Raw genomic sequence first — 21,668 nt, 5'->3', positions numbered from 1 at the left:
TGTCTATCAAAGGACTAGAAAATAATTCTTCATCTTTCTCATCGTCTCCAGGGATGCACAGTAGTAACAATAGTAGATATAGTGAAAGAGAAAAATGCATTAATCTTAATAAAGACCATCAGACTCTATTCCAGCATGTTGCCAACCTGCTACTCACCATAACTGTGTTGAGCCTTTCAGTAAATGATATGGCCAGGAATCACTTAACAATTCAGTAATGAAATCCCACACCCTTAATGTGAATGTTGTTATTGTAAAAGCCTAGCTAGAGTCCCCCCCCCTTATTGAATCAGTGGCAACTTGACATCAGCGTTTATCCCCGCATATGGCTCCTGCTGCTCTGACTCTCCAGCTCCTGTCTGCCACTGCTACAGCGACAAAGACCTCGACAGCCCCCCTAAGCGGATCAGACCTTACATATCGCACCACAATTTCATTAAGGGTCACAATTCGCAGGGCTGTCATGCCATAATAAACTCCCCAGTGCAACAGGAGCAGATGGTGCGACCCAAAGCATCAAGGGAGAGACATCCAGAGGAATCCCTTTAATAAGGGAAGTAGGCCGGCAGCCGGTGCTTTAGAAGATAGCGCCTGCCTTTTCATATGATGTTCGCAGGATCCTTTGGTGAGTGAGTGAAGCCAGATACAGAAACTGTAAATCGTGGTTTGGGCTTTTCAGGAAGTCACAGGGCCACGCTTTTCATTTTCTTCCGTCCAAATTGGTTTAAATCAGTTTCAATCAGCAGGAACCAAACCCACACATTTACATATTACATTCGTACAAAATCCTTTTCTTTTTATCCTATTACTGCTGAAAATCTGAGATTAATTTTAAAACACGAGGGCTAAAACACATGGTTGCTATGATTTATCACCTTTATTTCTCAGGGAGTTGGATTAGCGGTCTCATGTCATCTTTTTGGTTCTTCACCCTATGAACCCTAACACACACACACATACTGATCAGTTGTGATCAGCAGTGCCACGACTGACATTGCCACAGGTCACGCTTTTAGCCCAGGCTCCTCTCTCTGCCATCCGTCCTTATTATACTTTAATCAGCAGCTTAAAAAATGCTCCCTTGGAAAGAATGGATGCCCAATTCAATGCGCTTCACAGGAGGAGCTCTTATTTTTGATGGTAGTGCATAGATGTCGTAACCGTCCCCGTGAGGCTTTAACGTCAGTGTCCTATATTTACGTCTGTCCAGCGGCAGCGAGTTTGCCAGCGAGGCTCACTAGGCACTGGCGTGTGAATTGGCACTTGATGTGAAAGAACATATTGATGCTCTCTGCTTAAACGCTAACACTGGTGTAATATCAATTATGCAACTGTGCAGGGTAACGTTCAGTGTGTAAATGTGCCCAGTCATGTATTTGCCATTATGTCGTTCTGAGCTGCAAAATGCTTGCATTCAAGACAGTTCAGCCCAGTTTATTGACCTTTCTGCCCTCTGTCTGTCCCCGTCTTTGTACTCGAGTTCCCAGAGAACACTGGTGGGATTCTGCCCCACGCTGCCAGCCTGTATTTCTAAAAGGAATCATTGTGTTGTCTTGTTGCGCTCTGGTAAATCAATGGGACTCTTTGTTCCCCCTGCAGCATGTAGGACTTGGAGCCCGGCCTGTACAGACGTCACGATTGGTGCCTGCTGTAGACCGAGTGCGTCTGTTTTTTAGGTTTTTTTGTATTCTCTGTCTTAGAACAGTCACATTTCATCCCTGTCCCAGCAGATACAAGGAATGAACTATGATATTAAGATCTGCCATATTCAATCATCTCAGAGGTTTCTCCTTTGCACGTTTCCATGCTCTGTGCATCTCCACGTGCAAGCATGCTCATTCATAGGTAGTGTTCGTGTTTGCTAGGGCTTTCACATTTTGTTCACGTGTCAGGGCGTAAATGCTCATTGTGTTTGTGTCCCTCAAGGCCTGCAGCTGATCTAGATTGCCTCTCTTGCTGGATTAAAGGGGGAAAAAAATCTTTTTTGACAATGTACAATTAAAATTCCCGCAGATGTGAAGGGGCCGCTGATGAGTTTCTTCAGAGGGAGAGAGCAGAGAGGGGTGGGAGGCGCGGAGACGAAGATGAAGAAGAAGGAAGAGGAAGAGGGGGTGGTGGGGGGCACTCTTTAGGGAGGTTTAGTGAAAGCACCTGCCTCAGCTCTGGGACTCATGATGGATGGAGAAGAACAACTGAGAGGGGGGAGGTGGGGTGGGAGCAGGTTTGAGCTTGAAGTGAAGGACATTTTGTCCTGCAAATTCTTCCCTTTAGCCAGTTTGGCACGCACACATCAATTCAATAAAGATACAAAGGTGCTCGGGATGGGGTTAATTCATGTTAAACCCAAGCAATTCCTTTGAATCGTCCAAAGTTGATTTTTTTTTGTGCCTTCAAGTTCAAAGATCCTGAAATTTGATTCAATTCTCTCATTTAAACTTCTGAACCTTGGCTACGACTCAGTTTCCCCTTTAGGTGACTTGACTTTAAATCTGCTTCTTTAGAATACGACATCAATAAATCACTGCTGCTTTTTTTGATACATAACTGGCACAAAGAAGCAACCACCTGACAGGTTCTGCATAGTCTCAGCTGGATTTACATCACATCCCCAGTGACTGGTTTTATTTGTAAATTTGCTTTATTTAAATTTTGTGATGTATATTTATTTATTTATTATTTTTGCCAGAAATGAGATGAGGACATCAATACCACTCTGAGGTATGTTCAATAAATAAGAAGCTATAGTGAGGTGGGGACTGCTTTTAGCCTCCTCTGTTAAGATGGATTTATAGAAGTAGCTGGTGGGCAACATAAAAAGTTCCTGACAAAAAACAATGAAGTTAAAACAACATTTTAGATGAGAGTTCTAATGTGAGTATTGTACAGTGAGATATTAAGTTGAAGTTTGTTTGTTCTTGCTGGTCCTTCATGTTTAATGGTTCATCTCGCTATCTAATTTTGTGTATTTCATTGTATGTTTACATTTTTAAATAAAAGTACAGAGATGTACGCTAGCAAGCATTTTGACTTTAAGAACTCACTGATACTTTTAGAAAACAGGGTGTTGTTCACAAAGACTACACCTTGTACCTCACAGTGAAAAAAGCATGCACAATTTGTTATTCCCTGTGCTGGTGTCGTTCCTGCATCACCGTAATTATGTTTGTCCAGGATCAACACCAATATTGACCAGTGACATTCAGTTAGCGTTAGCCAAGAAGTTAGCCAAAGCTATTCAAAACTATTGTTAGCAAACCAACATGAGTAACCTAAATTTCGCTAACAGCGAGCCTAACTTATTAACATATTTATATTACTGTATAAATTAATAAAGTCAACATTTGAAATGCTTACCATTAGTTCCAGAAGAGAGTTTTGAATAAACAAAGGATTTTTTTACCCCCAGCATTGCAAAGCTATGACATCAGAACAACATGGTTGGACAGTTGCAATGTTGATCCTGGACAAACATTATTATAAGGATGGTCTGCTCCCAGGCCTAGTCTGTCATAATATATATAAGGCATGTGGGCAGCCTGAGAGAAAAGACTATTATAAAGCCTTCTGCCACACGAGTGAAAGCGCCAGTTAGATACAGACGTTTTACGCTACACACGAGGAACGTACACTCTGGTGTAAGTGGGGAAAAAGCTTGTCTACAGTTTGTGGATGCTGTGAAGCTGCAGTGTTTTTGTTTAGCAGGTTTCCTGTGCTGTATAATATACTCTTTATAAAGAGAGCAAGGTAGTGAAGACACGTCAGTCATCCTTATTTACGGTCTGTCTGCTGTACTGGAACTCCAGAACAGTTCTGGGATGCTCTCATGTGTTATTAAAACTTGCTTTTTTTCAAGCATTGGCAAAAATAATCACTGAGATATTTTCTGAGCCTTATGTAAACATTTAATTGTAATATCATCTTCTTAATGTTTGTCAGTACTGTTTAATGGCACTGGCTCATGTTGCAATGTAAGATAGTATTTTGTACTAAAATATATTCAGCCTGAATGTGAATGCAGTTTTGTTTTTCCACATCTGTCGGCTCTTTTATTGAAATGGAAAGTACTGCATTATAAGCTGCATATGGACTGGATGGATCACTTAGGATTAAAAAATAATAATATTCCAACTCTGGCTGAATATCCCAAAATATTATATTTGGGGATGTCCAGTAATGCCTTTAGGCCTCGAATGTGTTAAAGGTGAGCAAAAGGTCCATATTGCTCCAAATGAAAGAGCCGAAGTTTTTGAGCCTAGAGACTGGATTTGATTTAGCACATATTGAAATGGAAAGAAGCTTTAGGGACCGCTCCAGAGAGAAACGTTCAGAACACAGGGAAGACGTTAATTACGTTACCATGAATATGTGGGCTGGACTTGGTTACATTTTACAATATCACTGCTAAGTTGGGTTAGTCTCTTTTCTTTGGCATTTTATACTTTAAGCAGAATCTGTTTGGTTACTGCCTCTGAGGTCTGGTGTGTTGTGGAAAAGAATAGTTCAATTTCTAAAGAATAGCTCCTTTGATCTCTTTTTGCTGGTCAAGTGTAGCTTATGGTGGCTAAAATGGATATATGCACTGTGACAACCCCTATTGGTTTCTGGGTGCTGCATTTTGAAACGTCAGTGTTTTGGCCACTATTATGTTAGAGTTTTTACCTAGAAGTTGGCATATCTGGACACCAGGGTGAGACACTCTTTGATAGGATGCTGCATCTGTAAACTGTACCAGAAACAGATATCTGTTTAGTAGTGCTATTTAACAGACTAGCAAAATAATAGAAGAAAATTATTCAGGATAGTTTTTACCATACAGTACGGCACTATTATACCACATATTTCTACTGAAAATGCTCGAAAAAACACCAAATTTCTAAATACTGTTGGTAGATGCAGATTGAGGTGAAGGCTAGCAGACAGCTCTCAGCTATAGCTGCCTATTGCATTGGGCTCACTTTTTGCTGTTTGACTAACACTGCCCACCAAAAATAAGCTACTGGATGCAAGAAACACGGCTGCAAGGAGGACTATACCTGAAACAAAGAAATGTTCAGTGTTAGACCTTTTCCCCACAGGAGCATTTTATCACTCTGAGCAGCTTCTGGAAGCTGGTGTGTGTGCACAGGTTTCTTTGAGCTAATTCCCTCAAAACTTAACCACATTAACTCGAACCCTCGGTTGTGAGGGAGGATGTGTGTGTGAACATCCCCTCTTGTTTTATTACCAGTCCCATTCATCTCTGCCAACCTCCGTGCCAGTTCGTGTGTGTGTGTGTGTGTGTGTGTGTGTGTGTGTGTGTGTGTGTGTGTGTGTGTTAAAGTGATTGATGAACAGTTCATTAGGTTGATGGGCTCTGCAGGGGCAGACAAGCTATCAGCCACAAAAGGTGGATTTCAAATACAGCAGAATTTGCTGTGGCAAGATACCAGATGCATCAGCGGTTTGGAATGGCTATTTCCTGGAAGTGAATATATTTATATATATATATATCTATATATAAAATATAATATAATATAATATAGCCAGGTGTTTGTTTAGGGCTTCAGCCCAAACAACATGGCAGGACTTGCATCATGCTGATGTTACTGTTTGTGTGTTCTAGTTCGAGCCATGTGTTACAGTGTATTTGTGTTTTTAATGTGTCCTGTTTTCCTCATGAAACTCTCCAGCACCTCCACACGATATCTCCGGCTGGCTAAGAAGTGTGTGTGTGTGTGTGTGTGTGTGTGTGTGTGTGTGTGTGTGTGTGTGTGTGTGTGTGTGTGTGTGTGTGTGTGTGTGTGTGTGTGTGTGTGTGTGTGTCCAGCCCTAACTTAGCCTCAACTTCCTGCAGGAAGGGAAAGGAAAGGAGAATTGCACTGACCTCGGTGGTGTGGATGGAGCACATTGCAGATGGCGCACAGAGATAAATAGCAATAACAGTGATAAGAGAGCCATGGAGGGTGCGGTTAGAGAGAGGAGGAGAGGGCACATTGTGCATTAAGACCTCGTCTTGCTTCCTAAAACTTGGACAAGGCTCGGGCTTTATCTGACTTTTGCATTGTGCCTGTTTGTTTGTGTTGCTCTCTGTTTATCTGCATGTGTGTCTCTGTAGATGCTGCTCCTCAGGTTTCAGCTAAGATCTTCTTATCTCCTCCTCGCTTCTTCTTAGAACTGTCGAGTCAGCCGTGTGCTGAAAGGGATTTGGCATTGCTGCCCTCTGCTTTGGCTACGAATAAATTTGCATTTGCCAAAGAGCACTGACTGGCCTCTGTCAGCGAAAAATGTTTGATAAAACGCAGGATGTATTGAGTTTCCTTATTTGGTTCATTTAAAATTGCTAAACATCAAACTCTCCTCAGTGGTCAAATTCAACAAAGGCCCTCACTTGCTTTTCCTGAGCTTTCAATTGCATCTTTTTCCTCACTGATAGCACTAGTATCTTACAACAGTTTTACAACAACAAAAAAGAACATAATCCTCGAGTGAAAAGACTTGAAATCATTACAATACGAGATATTATTACATAACATTGCAAAGTTATGACTGAGGTAATAAATCCAACGACAGCGGCGCTTTTGGGCCCCACTTCTGTGAAACCAGGTCCCAGTTTGGATTTAGCAGACAAACACCCTCTCTACTTTTAAGATTGGGCTTAAAAGTGTCCGTTTTGATAAAGCTTATAGTTAGGGCTGGATCAGGTGACCCTGAATCATTCCTTAGTTACACTGCAATAGGCCTGGGTTTCTGGAGGCTTTCCGTGATGCACTGAGGTTTCTTCATCACCTTTTTTCACTCACTGTGTGTTTATACCCGAATTTGCATTTAATCATCAGTTAATCTCTGGCTCGCTTCCACAGTGTGTCTTATGTCCTGGCCCCTCCCCTCACACTCAAACGGTCGCGCTAGATAGCCGGCCCTCCCTGAGCCTGGTTCTGCTGGAGGTTTCTTCCTGTTAAAATGATGTTTTTCCTTCCCACTGTTGCCATGTGCTTGCTCATTGTTGGGGTTTTCTCTCCATTAATGTAACATAAGGCACCTTGAAGTGACTTTTGTTGTGATTTGGTTCTATGTATATATAAAATTAAACTGAATTGAATTATCAACATTATAAATAAACTGAATGTCAGATAAATACAATAAATTCCTGTGGTTCTCATGTCATTGGCTGTAAAAGATGGATGCAACTCATCCTTCCCGTTGTATCGACTGTGCAACACTAATGGTCCAGCACTTAATTATCTGAAAATAGGCCACAAACCAGTCTGAACGACTCTGTCTGTCGCCTCTTTGCGTCATAACTCTTGAAACTCTTGGCCACACTTGCAGGCTGCCATGTTTGAGACTTGGAATAAGAGTGGCTGGGAATGTGACACAGGGCAAGCAAACTTCTTGAGACATTGCTTTCCCTCCGTACATATCAGCCTGGCAACTGAGTGAGCAGACCAATGGCGTGTCTATGTTAGCAGTATCCAGCCACTCATACATGCATACACTTTGCTACTCTCTAAATAACCCATAGTTACAGCACTTCTCTTGTTAAGCCTCTGTTTCTTTGGCCCCATAAGCCTCATTTATAACAAATGACCCATCGCACTGTACTGGTTTCCAGTTTCCCAAGGGGTGCCTAAAAGAAAAGAAAAGAAAAATCCCAATAACGACAAAATAGCCACCCATGTGTCATCACTTGGACAGCCCACACAATCCAGTGCATGCACATGAGTGTGTTTGTTATGCCAGTTTGGTACACATGTCATTGCCAACAGTTTTTCATCAGGAAAAGTGACTCCCGTTTGATTTATGGGATTATGAGCGCACATGTTGTTGACTTGTTATTTTCCTGTGGGAAAGATGAGTACTTGTAAAATCGTTATTGGGGAAATTAACGGGGAGATTGACAAAGTATTGTAATGGGGTTTTTTTCTTAATACAAAGACAGTGAGTGGGCAGAAGAGTGAAGATGAGGCAAACACACACACACACTGTCTCTTTTCTCCTCTTCCATATGAAAATATTTTCATTTATCACCAAATGTCATTCATCTCCATCTGCCCCTACAAAATGCTTCCACACATTAACTGGAAACTGTACCGGGGATGACTTTCAAATGTTTGGTTGTTTTATTCTTATAAAGTCATGTTTCACTGAAACACGAGTGTAAGCATTTAGCCATAAATACTGAATCACACTGCTCTTTTAATATAAATTTGAAATGAAACCATGCGCTTTAGCATGAGCCTTATACGTGTGGAGTCAGGCGACGCTTGTAATAGTGTCACTGCACAGTATGCGTATTTATAACGTGATGTCATTTACTGTAGTAAGCTAGTTTGGATACTGTGCTTTTCTGCGCTGGGCAGCCTTCCTGCTGTCGTCTTTCTGTAAACAATCAAAATGGGATTTGTGAATATGCAAATGTAAAAGGGCAGCATGAGGGGTGAAAAGCATTTAACTTGATTTCAAACGAAGCCTTTGTGCAGCCATGAAAATGCACGCTGGGCTCCGAGCATGCAGATGGCAAACAGTGTACCCTGCGGCTGCTCGGCTTCCACCTCTGCTCTCTAGGCTCAGAGCGAAGGCGACCTTTCCGCGAGGCTCCAGAGAAGCAAACACAAGTGAAGTTATTTATGCCTTATGAGCATAAATAAAATCAAACACAGACGGCTATTTTTTAAATTGAATTTTTTAAAGTCCGCTATTGAAGACCACATGTTTGTTGTTTGACTGTGCTCACTTTAAGTCTCGGTTAAGACTCAGATCTGCTTACAGAGTTTGTGGGGAAGCCAATCAAGGAGCAGCAAGCCTCCAGCTCACAAACACACGGAGGGAGGACAGTTTAAAAATCATATTTATAAATCCGGTTATGTTTTTTTCCCCTTGTACAAAAGGATCGGTTGTTAATTCTGAATGGAGACCAACTGGTCAGACAAAAAAGCAATGCAAAGATTTCACTTTGGCCTCTGCAAGCTTGCAGTGGTCACTACTCACAATTTTTCTGACATGTCACGCTAAAAGCAATGACTAGACCTAATTTAACTACATACTCTGAATGCGAGGCTGAGCGCCAGCCGGGCTGCTCTGCAGTTTGTAGGCAAGGAAGGAATAACTTGGGGTTAGAGGAAGTTTAATTTACGATACCCGCTCGGTCTGTGAGTTCTCAAACCGTTCTGCTTAACATCTGCAGTGAACACACCTCTGTTTCCACTGACAACAGGCTCGCTGCCGCTGTGTGTGAATACAAAGCTTCAGGGATGTGTTTGTGTTGGTGACTGGCAGCTCCTAAGGGAGTTAGAAGCGACTTATGGTGCTGTTCACGAAACCTATGAGGAGTAAAATTAGTCTGACAGAAACTGCAGAGGAGGAAGGAACCGGCACTGGTTTGGCAGGTGGGATTCTGTGATGGACTGTGGGAACTGAGGTCCTGGGAGATGATTGTAGATGGCATGTATGTAACAACTGAGATCAAGCTCTCACACTAATTTCCTTCATGACTACAGTTCTCTCACACTGCCTCTCTTTCTTTTTAAGTCCTAATGAAAATTTCCTTCCTAGGGGGTGAAATGATACCAGCCTTACAATGGATTTCGGATCACTGGGTCTCAGTAGGCAGTCAGTACAAGAACACCCTCCCTCGTGTGTCCCACTGGGTTGAGACTTAATGAACTAATCAATGGGTTGGTGTTCTCAGCAGGAGCTGAATACATTACTGTAAGTGTTCCTTTTGGCCCAGCAGCGTCTTCTACCGTTATGGGTGTAATTCCAGCGAGGACTCACTGTTCATGATGGCTCTGAGATCCAGATAAAAGGTGACAGGAAAGTATTTTATTGTTCATGTAGTGAACATCTATCACTTATAACATTTTGACAGCCTGAAATATCAAAAGTCCGTTTCTGTCAGGTTTTACACGTATAGTTCATCGAGCATTACTGTGAATGAATCACAGACGTACTCTGCATATTAATCCGTCTTATTCACATTCACACAGACGACCGCGTCTTAAAAATGTCCATGTTGGACAAAGAAAAGTGCCACCTCTCAGTATCAGTCCCCAAAGCTCTCTGGATTCAGTCAGCTTTCTCTTTGATGGTTGTTCAGACTCTACCCTCCATTTCTCCCAGTGCTACTAAAAGAGCAGATTACAGCAACTTCAAAGGGAAGGCTGTTTTTTTTTTTTTCTGCTGTGATCCAAAAGAAGGAAAATGAGGGACAGATAGATCCGAGTAGTCAAATAGCCTTAGGATATGTAGTGGAGACCATATAGATGCTTGTCATGGTAGGTGATTGATTGTCACAGCACTGTTTCAAGCTTCAGCTGTGACTAATGGACCAGTTGAGCCATCTTAAAAATTCCTCATCAAACACATAATTACTTGACAAAGACTGCAGTGGCTTTTCCTCCCCTCTGAGGTTTTCTGGATTTTAGGGGTTTACCTCTAAAAGTGTTTCACTGAGCTTGTGTTGAATCAACAGACTCAAGCCTGTGTTTTTCTTAAGACACGATTTGTTTTTCTCCCCTTTTACTTTTTTTCTTTTAAAGACTGCTGAGTTATCATCACCATTGCTGTTTCCCACCAATAGATATCAGATACTCTGTTGTTATTGTCAAATGATGTGTATCTATTAAAATAGTTTCATTTTGGGTTTCACGACTTTCTTCCATAAAACCATCCCAACGTTTGCGTCTTTACTTTCTCCCTCTGTGAGCAAATCCAGCTCCACGAACTCTCAAGCTGTCCTGTTGTTTGCAGATCCCATAGTGACATAATTTTGTCAAAAGCACATATCAAGTAATGATGCAGCCTAAACGTGGTAGAGTCGGCAGACATGGGGGCCTCTGCTCTGTTCAGAGGGCAGCAGCAGCACATGCAGATGAGCTGCACAGCTCTCATTCTGTCTCCTTTTTTCTCTCTTTTTAATGCAAATATAGATCAAATGAACAACTCAGCAGTTGTCGCTGAGCTTTGCATACATGTGATTTTTGTCCAGTGATTTCACAATGATAAAATCGGGATTTTGAAGTCTGGAAAATGCTCCAAATATTCCTCGTTTTTTCCTGTTAAACTGTTAACTATACTACACTGAATTCAGCTGGATTGAATTACAGTGTATGTGAATCCAGACAACAGCGAGGATGAGTTTTGACAGCTAATGCAGCGGCGTGGCGCTGCGCTGTAATTCGTGTCGTGTAATTATTTCTGGTTTAGAAAACAACAGCTCTACACTTCTAATTGTTTTTGCTCACGTCTCAGTATGGATCCATTAAATCACCAAGTAGTTCTGACCACCCCAAGGCCGTTTGCATAATCGTTCACCAAACATGTGAGTCATGTTTAAAGAGCTCATTTGCACTTTAACAATGCAAATGTATGACGGCAGAGGGGAAGGTGCGCTCTTAGCTCGCAGTCTGCCTCCTACAGACTTTCTTCCTTTGCTGTTCAGCAGGAAAATCACATGTGTAACCCGAGGAATGACGGGTGGATTTACATTTAAGTAGGCATGCATGGATGGGACCTGTAGTGGTAGTAGTAGAAGTGATTTAGAAGATGTTTGCTGTGAAAGCGCTCATTGATCTGGCTAAGGTTAGTGAGGAGACCGCAAGCTGCTCTGCCAGCATGGGAGCGAGCTGTGGGCTATTTCTTCCCAATCCTGTGCTTTTATCTCCCTTTTCATCCTCATCTCAGTCACGAGACGAAATATGATTTTAATTTCTACTCCCTGGTATAGACGTTGACTCTGCACCTCAGTGTCTGTGAGGTATTCGGCCGCATGCAAGCTGCTGTTTTAGATGCCGATCGGCCTGGACGCTCTCCAGCTCCTGTTTGCAGTAGTTTTAATCATCAAAAAGATTCCTGGACTTTTTGGACTTTAGGCAAACTCATTACTTTACTGCCCTTTTGGCAGAAAAAGCCCTTTCAGCTTAACAAATTATCCAAGCTATTTTTTGTGGACATTTTTATTTCTGTATTTATTTGCCTCAGTTGAAGTGTCATGGCGACACTTAGCGTGAACACTGCTTACCACGCAGGGCTGATAAGCACTCTGTTGTTATTTGTTCCTCCTACACAATTAACCAATGTCTGTGTGCTTAATTAGACTTTCTTTCAGTCACATTTTCCTCCCACGCTGTCAGCTCCCAGGTTCCCAAAATGGTTGCTGTCAGCTGCACTCCACCCCACCACCCACCACCTCCTATCTGACTCCACTGTATCACACACTGCACAAAAATACATGATCCCTTGACAGGCAAGTAAAATGGGATTTCGGGAGACTGTGGGGCTGCGTCCCGTTTCTCTTCTTTGATCAATTTTTTTAAGCACTTGTTGACACAGCATAGCACTCACTGCAGTGTGCTGAGTGAATGCCAGTTCTGCTAAGATGTACTTTGATGTTATTGTCTTGTAAAGGAAGATATGTGCAATGTGTGTTTTCAGAGAATAAGCAGGAACAAAAATCTGTCCCTTGTAAGACTTTGCCTTATATCCTGTATTTCCATGTCGCAATAAATCGCTCCACCTGTTTCCGATTTTACATGGATAAAGTTAACTTAGGTGGCAGCTCTTTTAGGATGTAATATATTATGAATATTTTTGTGGCCATTTTGAAAACTTCAACTAGTCATCTAGTTATAGACTAGAGTTAGCAGTGATATGATGCAACAGTGAGGGCGGATCAACCCAATACTAGGTCTAACAAAGCTGAAGAGGACTGCATGTGTGAAAGGCCATCTCGTCCCTGTTAGCGCTTCTCTGTTCTCGGTCTTTTGTAGAGCCATGGCTCTGAATAATTCAGCAAAGCAACAGCAGACTGGCAGAGCAGGAAAGGAGATAAATGGATTGAAGCTGATCTCGGGGCACGAGTACAGGAAGGAGCTTTTGACGTCACAATGAGCTGGGGAGGCATGTTTGGAGATTCAAGTGTTTGTATCTGAGTTGTGTGCCAGCCGGCCGTGAGTGTATTAGTCATCACTTAGAGTGAGAGTCTCTCTTTGAACCCCCAGCCCCACACCCCACACCCCAACCCTGTGAGATATTTCATTAATTCATGAATCCTCTGTGAGTTTCTGACCTGCAGGGTCTCTGTGGTATGTCCAGCTGTAGGTGTTCACACATCTCCATTCCGATGGCGTTTCACCTCCAGAGAGGCAGTCGGCTTGAATCGTGACACCGTAGGAAGCAAACAGTGTCTTGACATTTAAGTGCAGGTGACTGAGCAGAGCTGTGAGTCTTACTCAGGTGTCTCCACACTTGAATGTGTCACAGCCCTTATTGAGCTATAATTTGCAGGCGGTGGGGAAGGTCGGTTTGATGCAAAATGTTGCTCATCGAGGTTTGGTGAGAATATTTTTAGCCACGCTAGTGATGGCTTTTGGGTGTGAGTGTTGAGGCTGGAGTATTTCTAGCTGATGCATTTATTGGCTAGCAGATCCCAGTGCAGACTACATCAAGTTTAAAGTTCATTGTGGATGAGTAAGACATCAGCTGTTGTGCCAAAAACTCAATTATTTTAATTGAACAGTAGCTACTATTAAAGGCAGGAGTTTCAAAGATTTTAGAAGATTTCAACCAGTTTGGGTTTTTGTCAGCTTTGATTGTTTGGGCACAAAAAGCTGATGCAGGAAAAAGCTGTACTTGGACTTTAGTGACTCACTACAGCCCAACTTATGTAAGTGTAAAGTGGTGCACTGAGTGGAGCCGCATAGTAAGAAATCAACAATAGTTCTTTTCCAGTGAAGAATTACTTCCAAACAGAAAGATACAAATTGAGTTCAAAGACCTCAAATCCTCCTCATCGGGCTTTTATGTACTCGTGTTAAATAGACATTTTGTTAGACACTGCCCTGCATCGTTACTCAATAGAGGCTCATTCATGGGAAAGTCTGTTTTCTTGTAACACTTTTATCTTTGCTGTCACTTTTTACGCGGTTATGGTAAAGACAAGAAGGGGAAACGCACGGTTGATGAAAATGCAGCGCTGTTTAAATGTTTGTTACGATGTGCTGCTCAACACACAGGAAGGATCCTGATTGTCTTTGTCTTGATGTGTGTCTCTAGGTGCCCCTGGTTGACTAAAGTGATCTCGCCCGCTGTGCCTCTCTACAATGGACTGGTCTTCCTCTTCGTCTTGGCCAACTTCAGTATGGCAACCTTCATGGACCCTGGCGTTTACCCCAGAGGTTTGTACCGACGCGAGGAGCTTTGAAAATGTTTTGATCACAGTCTGAACTGTAAACTTTCTAAGCAAAATCTTATTACAGTATTTATCTGCCATCTAAAACATTAGTGTCTGTCATAAAGCATGTGCACATAAATGTAAGTGCTACATGTAAGTAATGGGTAAACTCTGCTGAGTCCCCATTTAGAAGGTGCTCTTTATTTCTTTTCTTTTTTTTTATAGCACCACATTTATCAGAGAACCACCCTACAGCGTTTCATTACCCTATTATCTGCCTCTTACAGTCTACCAGCTTCACATGCAGGGCACTGCTGGAGGTTATACGAGCCTTCATATTGCACGGTGTATTAAGTATCTTTCAGCTGTTCAGCCTGTCAAACAAGCTGCACTGACCTCTGCTCCTGATGCAGGCAGACTCCTGAGTCTCAGCCATAGTGGGTACTGATAATTCACCCATCCCTGGACATGTTTAATTTGCTTCTTGATGATAAGGACCTTGCTTTAGAGAGTCTTTTCTGCTCATAAAGGGGAAATGATTAGTAGGTTGTGTATAGTGCCAGTTAGCCGCCTCCCCAGGCCATGACTGTAGCCTTCTCCCACCAGGAGCTCAGTCTGAGTGGAGTTTTTTTTCTCCTCCTCTTACCTCATGTAGTGTATTTTCGTTGTTTTTTCCTATCAGCCTACCTTCTGACATGTCCAATGTGATGTTTGTGTAAAGTTGGTCAGAAGGTTCCTTTGTGAGTGCGCATGCGCCATTAGCGTGCTGCCTGCTGTAACCCTAATTTCCCTCGGGATGAATAAAGTATTCTGATTCTGATTCTGATTCTATAGCAGCTGTCTTGTGTTTTATAGACTGGTGGCAGATGAGTTTTTCTAGGCACTTGATGTTATATTTGTCAGCCAAATTATAATATATGTGTCATCAAGACTGTAAAAGTAAAGTGCAGATTGAGGTCATGGACAGCACTTGCAATTTCCCCCTTTTTTTGAGGAAGCCACTAATTGAGGTGATGCACAAAAAAGATGACTGGGGCTAATGAGGCTGTGCAGTTATTAAGTTCATTTTTCTGAAGACAATTAGAAAGAAACTGAAACTTCAATAAAAATGCTAATGTTGTAGTTTGTTCCTGTTTAAAGGGAGTTTTCCTTCCCACTGTCACCAAGTACTTGCTCATAGGGTGTCGCTTGACTCTTGGGGCTTTCTCTTTGATGCGACTATTATTGTAATTTGGTGTTACATGGATTGAATGCAATTTTATTGAATTGAATTGAAGTACTAGGCCACCTATGTTTTACACCTACAGGAGCTGGTTGGCCATGGAAACACAACACCTCGATGCACAGTTTTTGTGTTGTTGTTGATGCCGGAGGAAGTTTGGAAGTCTGCAGTAATTGCGACAACAGAGTGCTGAGACTTTTCTGGATTATAAGCCTCAGCACTCTTTGAGCCCGCTCTGCAACTTTATATGTTCTGTCACTTCTTGGCTGAGTTGCTGTGGTTCTTTAACACTTCTACTTTGCAATGAAAACACCTGAATTCAGAGATTAAGAGGTGTGACCCAACATTTTTGTCCATGTAGGCTACCTCTATGTCACCATAGGAAATGGCATGTGTTTCAAGTGTTCGTTTTTTCACTCAAAGAGCAAAGATAATTTCATGCCCACTAACAGCCAATCATCACTGACCACAATAGTAAAATGTTTCTCCTTCACTGTGTTTAATTTGCCAGCTTCATGTCTTGTAAATATGCACAGTTCACCCGTTTGTGAAGGATGAACATCTGACAAAAACATATGCTGACGGTGACGATGCGCTGGGAAAAAAAGTGACTCACAATTCAAGAACAAATTGAGCATTACAACCTAGAACATGAATGATGTTCTACGTGGCCTTCACACTGGCAGTCTTTCAAGAACAAGCATTCAGAGCTAATGAAATGTATCTGAACGTCACGCAGTTAACATAAAACAATGATAAAGAATCACACTGTAAGTACATACACACACAATCAGCTGCAAATAATAAAACTCCTTAAACAGTTCATACATATTGAAGCCCAGACACAGAATTTTAGGGGGTTCTGCTGTGTGTGGCTGGTACTCAGCATTGCCAGTGGATGTTTTGGACCATGTGGGTTGAGGGTCGTGGCATCTGTGGATCAGGCTTTCGAGGATGCTCAATAGGACAGGGATGTGGGAAATCACCTTCTGCTCTTTGTTGCATTTCTCGAGAACAATCCTAAAATGTTTCGGAGTGTCAGGGGAAGGTGGCTGCCACTGGGGTGCGTTGTTATATTAAGGAGAGGAGTTTGTATTTAGTCTACAGCAATGCTTAAGTGGGTCAATGCTAGAACCCAATGTTTCCTAACAGAAGACTGAGATGATAGGTACCATCCACTTCATCTGTCAGTGACTTTAATATTGTGGCTGATGGCCGGTCGCTGTGGATGCGACTGGATGTAGGTACCTTAGTCTTTAGTGCTAAAAATAAAAACAAACTGTATATTTTAGGTCATACTTCATTTGTTTCCTGAGTTTCATGCAAAAATAGAATTGAGTTTGACAAAGGCGGTGTAGATTGTACGAAACAGGCCAATGCTTTGTTACCGAACAAGCTCGGATGGAGCATTTGGAGGAAAGAATCTGTCAGAGGAGATGCAAGCCTAACTGCTGTTTGTGTTTGCTGGTTTGGCAGGCGGCTTTGCTTCAAAATCTATTTGAATCGACTTGAGAGCCATAATAGCAGAGCAATCTCCCGCTATGGAACTGTTTATTTCTGTGCTCTACCTTTGCTGCTATCTTGCTTGGTTTCCTTCTGCATGCGTGTACTCACCTACCCGGGTCAGTTATTGCTGTACTGTGAAATTATTTTCTGAAGTTGGAGTTTCATGCAAATCGATCAAATGTGCTCCTTTGATCAGATGAAAGGCATGTTGCTTTGGTACAGCTCCACAGTAAAAACAAAACAAAAAAGCTCTCAGCTGCAGGAGTTGTTCCGTTTTTCTCTCTGCAGAGACAATAAGGAATACTTTGCGTATGGCATTGCATTTCTGCTTGTGGCTAACAGTTGCAGTTCATCCAACAGCAGAGTCGGACACTGGGAAAGCTCATACTGCAGTTTGCAAAGTACGGGTTTAATTATCTTTTTATGTCAGATAAAGCAAACCGATAATTCTGCCAGGGTTTGAGGTCTAACTCCCATAAAAACAAATCCATTTTAAGAATGTATAAACTTGTGCGAATAAAGCCAGGCAGTCTCTTGCTCTACACAAGTCACACAGTTGATCAGCTCAAAGCACACCGAATAGGTCACGGGTTTGCTCTCTGCAGACATCTAACAGCAGGGTGGGCTTCGTTTGAGGCGCTTCCCTCGTGTCCCTGTCAAATGGAATCATAAAGCACAACCATGTCTCTTTCTGGGTTTGTTTGCAATGTCTTCTTCTCACCCACAGCGGACGAGGACGAGGATAAGGAGGATGATTTCCGGGCACCGCTCTACAAGAACGTGGAGATCAAGGGCATTCAGGTCCGGATGAAGTGGTGCGCCACCTGTCACTTCTACAGGCCGCCTCGCTGCTCGCACTGCAGCGTCTGTGACAACTGTGTGGAGGTGTGTGTGTGAATACAGAAGCATGAGTGCAAACAGAGAGAGTGTGTGTGTGTGTGTGTGTGTGTGTGTGTGGGTTCACTGCATATGAAATCTAAATATGCATCAAGGTCAGAGTAACATATAAGTATTTTATCAAGAATCTGTCCAGTTGGCATGTTCAGGCATATTTGATATGAAAAATAATGCAGATTTTTTTCTTTTTTGCATATATTTAGACTTCCTGCCAAGGATTAAAGCGGGGAAACAGCATTTCTTATTATCTGTGTTTCTGGCAAGAAAAATGTCATCATTAAAGATTATAATTACTGGAATAAATATAAGCTTTTGGCAGCTTCAACAGTAAAATACTGTAAGACTACACATTGGTACACACACAGAGGCATAAAAATACACAGGGACATCAGATATTAATACACAAGATGCAGAATTAAGCAGCTTGTATTCCTGCATGTGTTTTTCTTCTAGAAACTGGAAAAAGGGGTCGAATGTTGATGATCAAAACAATGAAATTAATGAACAGTTTTACAGGGATGTAGATGAATTTATGTCTCAGTAAGATTTAGGACTACCGGGAAACCACACATGCAATAGGCAGTACAAGGCATTTATTTAAGGCGCAGTGTGATTCGGAGTTACTGTTTACTGAAACAACAGGAGTCATAAAACTAGTTTCCAATTCCAACTAAATTCCCAAGCAGTGCAGAACAAGGAGAAGAAGAACGAATGCCAGAGTTCGAGCTGTATGTATGAGCTGGACTGTACCTGATGATTAGGTGCTTTAAAACCTGCATTTTTATTTATTTCTTTTTCTGGCCTCCAGGTTCCAAAAAGAATTCTGACTGTGGAGAAAAAAAAGGTCCTCAGTCAGAAAATGTTTTCCTAAAAACTTTATGTTCTCAGTCCCTTCTATCAAGTCTTTTTTATAACAGAGCATGATGGTAATTTAGTAAATTATAGTCCCAGTTACAGTAAAATAGACCGTGAAGCTGTCTCTACGTGCAGTGTCCTTGATTTCTCGGTCACATGCCGGCCACAGCAAACACGCTCAACTGGTTGCTAAGGCACAAACAAAGGTGATGGTGACCACGTCTATCTTTTATTTATAATTTATGTTCATATGCCTCAAAAATAAGCAGAGTTTTAGCATTTGAACCCCCCCCCCCCCCCCTCTCTCTCTCTCTCTGAACCAACTGTACCATCATGACTTACTTACATTGTGTGGGGGTTTTTTTTTTTCCTTCTTAAAACCTTAAAGAGTTCTTCTGATTGGTTTCTCAAAATTTCTAAATAGAAAACTCCCTCCCTTTCTCAGGACTTTGACCATCACTGCCCCTGGGTGAACAACTGCATTGGACGGAGAAACTACCGCTACTTCTTCCTCTTCCTGCTGTCGCTGAGCGCTCACATGGTGGGAGTGTTCTGTTTTGGCCTCATCTTTGTCCTTGATCACAGAGAAACGCTGGGAGCGCTGCACACCACTGTCACGTATCCTTACACGTTTGTAAATCCTACAAAAATCATTTTGTGTTATTAGCTTTAGATTCTTTATTATTTCTTGTAAACTTGCTTCCTTGTATCATGCATATATGACTCGCACTGTGACCTTACATTATTATGACCTTGACCTTTGTGCTCAGTTTGGTAGTGATGTGCATAGCGGGTCTTTTCTTTATTCCAGTCATGGGACTCACAGGTTTTCACATGGTGCTCGTAGCTCGAGGTCGAACAACCAACGAACAGGTGAGGAGATGTTGCTGAAAAGGAACGTGCATTTATTAATCAAACAATTAGTATTGTTACTGTTTATTGGTGTAACAGCTCCACGTAGAACAAGAAGAAATTAGAAACTAGTTGAGCACGTTAAAGGCAATAAGCACAGACACACTTAAGGGAATATCACACACAACACTGAACAGCACAGATATTCCCATGCAAGACGCCTTGTGAATGCATTTTGGGTGTGTGTGTTCACACTTATACATCCTTGTGAGGACCAAAAATTCAACTGTTACTATACTTGTGGGCAGAGGTGTGGACTCGAGTCACATGACTTGGACTCGAGTCAGACTCGAGTCATTAATTTTATGACTTTAGACTTGACTTGAAAAAATGTTCTAAGACTTGTGACTTGACTTGGACTTTTACACCAATGACTTGAGACTCGACTCTGACTTGCCTGACATTACTTGAGACTTGACTTGAGACTTGCAAAACAATGACTTGGTCGCACCTCTGCTTGTGGGGACCAACAGTCTTTTACGGGGCCCAAATTCTTGGCCCCACAAGTTTGAAGATCTTTTTGATGCTCAAAATGTGGTTTTAGTGTCAAGGTTACAGGTTATGGTTATGGTTAGGCATTCACTTTTGATGGTTAGGATTAGGGTAAGCGGCTAGGGAAAGCATTAAGTCAATTAGATGTCTTCACTAAGATAAAAAGGCAAGTGTGTGTGTGTGTGTCCACTCTCTGTATGTTGGCCATGGCCTTGTGTTTACTTTGCTTCCAGCTGTAAACCAGCATTTTGTTCTGCAGGTGACGGGCAAGTTTCGTGGAGGAGTAAATCCTTTCACCAAGGGTTGCTGTGGCAACGTGGAGTACGTTTTATGTAGTCCCCTAGCACCCAGGTAAGATGCTTTACTATGCTGCGTGTGTCCATAGTATGGGTAGCTAATACATTGTAGAAACTGTCTTGTCTTCCTGTTACATGCAGTACATCAAGGCAATACACGTGCATATGTATACCACAGCTTACTCATGTGCCATGAAATCCATGCTGTACCAGCACATCACTGCAGTGGTAACACAAGCACATGCTCTGAGGTAGCTACAGAGGTGTTCTGCCTGAAAGCAGCCAGCAACCCTGGGGGGGGGGGAAGGCAGATGGCTGAGGGAATTGGCTCACTCTGTAGAAACAACAGTTAATGGGAAACGGCGCGGAGCTAGCCAACCTGCTTTTTGCTCACATGCACACAGAGCATCACTAAAACCCACCCCATTACACCCTATTGGGATGAGCCCCATCCCATAAAATTCAACAGTGTGACTGCAGAGAGACAACAACAGGTGGGGGTGAAATGTTGTGTGGTTGCTGTTTAGCTGTTGCACAGGCCTGATGGGATCCGCTTTAATTTACTGAATCAGTGACTCATATAACATCGAACCTGACTGGGAGTGAGTCTGACAGCAGGATCATTATGTTTCCTGTTTTTATAAAGGCGTTGATTGCTTGAATATGTCACCACTGCTCAGAAAACATGGAACAGTTTTTTTTTCCTCAAGTTTCTGCAGCGACGGCCCTGAAAAGCCAGCTAAACGTGCGCATCTGTGTGTGAAATGTCTTTTGTAAAGCATGCAGCAAGTCAGTTGGGATACCGGCGTGTCAGTGCATGACAGAGAGGCTGACGTGCGTTGATAATGAAGTATAACTTTCAGTAGATGACTGTAAATAACCTGTTTGTTAATGTGCTGTAAATTTTTCATGAAGGTACATGCTGGACCCCAGGAAGAAGCCACACGTCAAAGTTCAGCCCCCGTTCATCAGACCAGATCTCTCAGAAAGGCAAATCACCATCAAAGTCACCGACAACGGTATTCATAGCACCATCATCAGCTCCAAGGTGACTAGCTTGCACTTACTAGGGAGCTTTCCCTTGTTCCTCTATCGTTTGTGGCTCGACACAGTCCTTTTTCCACTACAGAGGACACATTAGTGCGATAAAGCAGAGCTTTAGAATATTATTTAACACCTTAAAGACGGACGACTCAAATGGGGAAAATTATTTGAGTTCAAAAGGATGTGGTGAGTCTGACTAAATGTAAAAGTAAGCATGTCTGCAACTGATTTGCAAATCTCACAAACCTGCAATAGAAAACGTGTTCCACATTTGATGTCAGCAACATGTTGGGAC

At 42.3% G+C, this 21,668-nt stretch overlaps 1 protein-coding gene across 1 annotated transcript in view; it reads left to right on the top strand.

Moving 5' to 3' along the window:
• The window catches only part of zdhhc8b (zDHHC palmitoyltransferase 8b), a 62,676-nt gene that overhangs the window by 31,180 nt on the left and 9,828 nt on the right, over positions 1–21,668 (top strand). Inside the window, exons 2-7 of the mRNA XM_086313231.1 lie at positions 14,032–14,153; positions 17,605–17,762; positions 19,075–19,247; positions 19,400–19,502; positions 20,293–20,384; positions 21,245–21,377. Of these exons, the coding sequence (XP_086169357.1) occupies positions 14,032–14,153; positions 17,605–17,762; positions 19,075–19,247; positions 19,400–19,502; positions 20,293–20,384; positions 21,245–21,377 (781 nt within the window). The remainder of the gene's footprint in view (positions 1–14,031; positions 14,154–17,604; positions 17,763–19,074; positions 19,248–19,399; positions 19,503–20,292; positions 20,385–21,244; positions 21,378–21,668) is intronic.

This window comes from Aulonocara sp. 'chitande type north' Nkhata Bay, linkage group LG12, assembly GCF_057382095.1.
Source record: "Aulonocara sp. 'chitande type north' Nkhata Bay isolate Kocher_YH1m ecotype deep benthic linkage group LG12, A_spYH_male_GT1.1, whole genome shotgun sequence".
NCBI classification, from domain to species: Eukaryota; Metazoa; Chordata; class Actinopteri; order Cichliformes; family Cichlidae; genus Aulonocara; species Aulonocara sp. 'chitande type north' Nkhata Bay.
The sequence above is the reverse complement of the archived record's forward strand: the minus strand, read 5'-3'. Positions and strand labels throughout refer to the sequence as shown.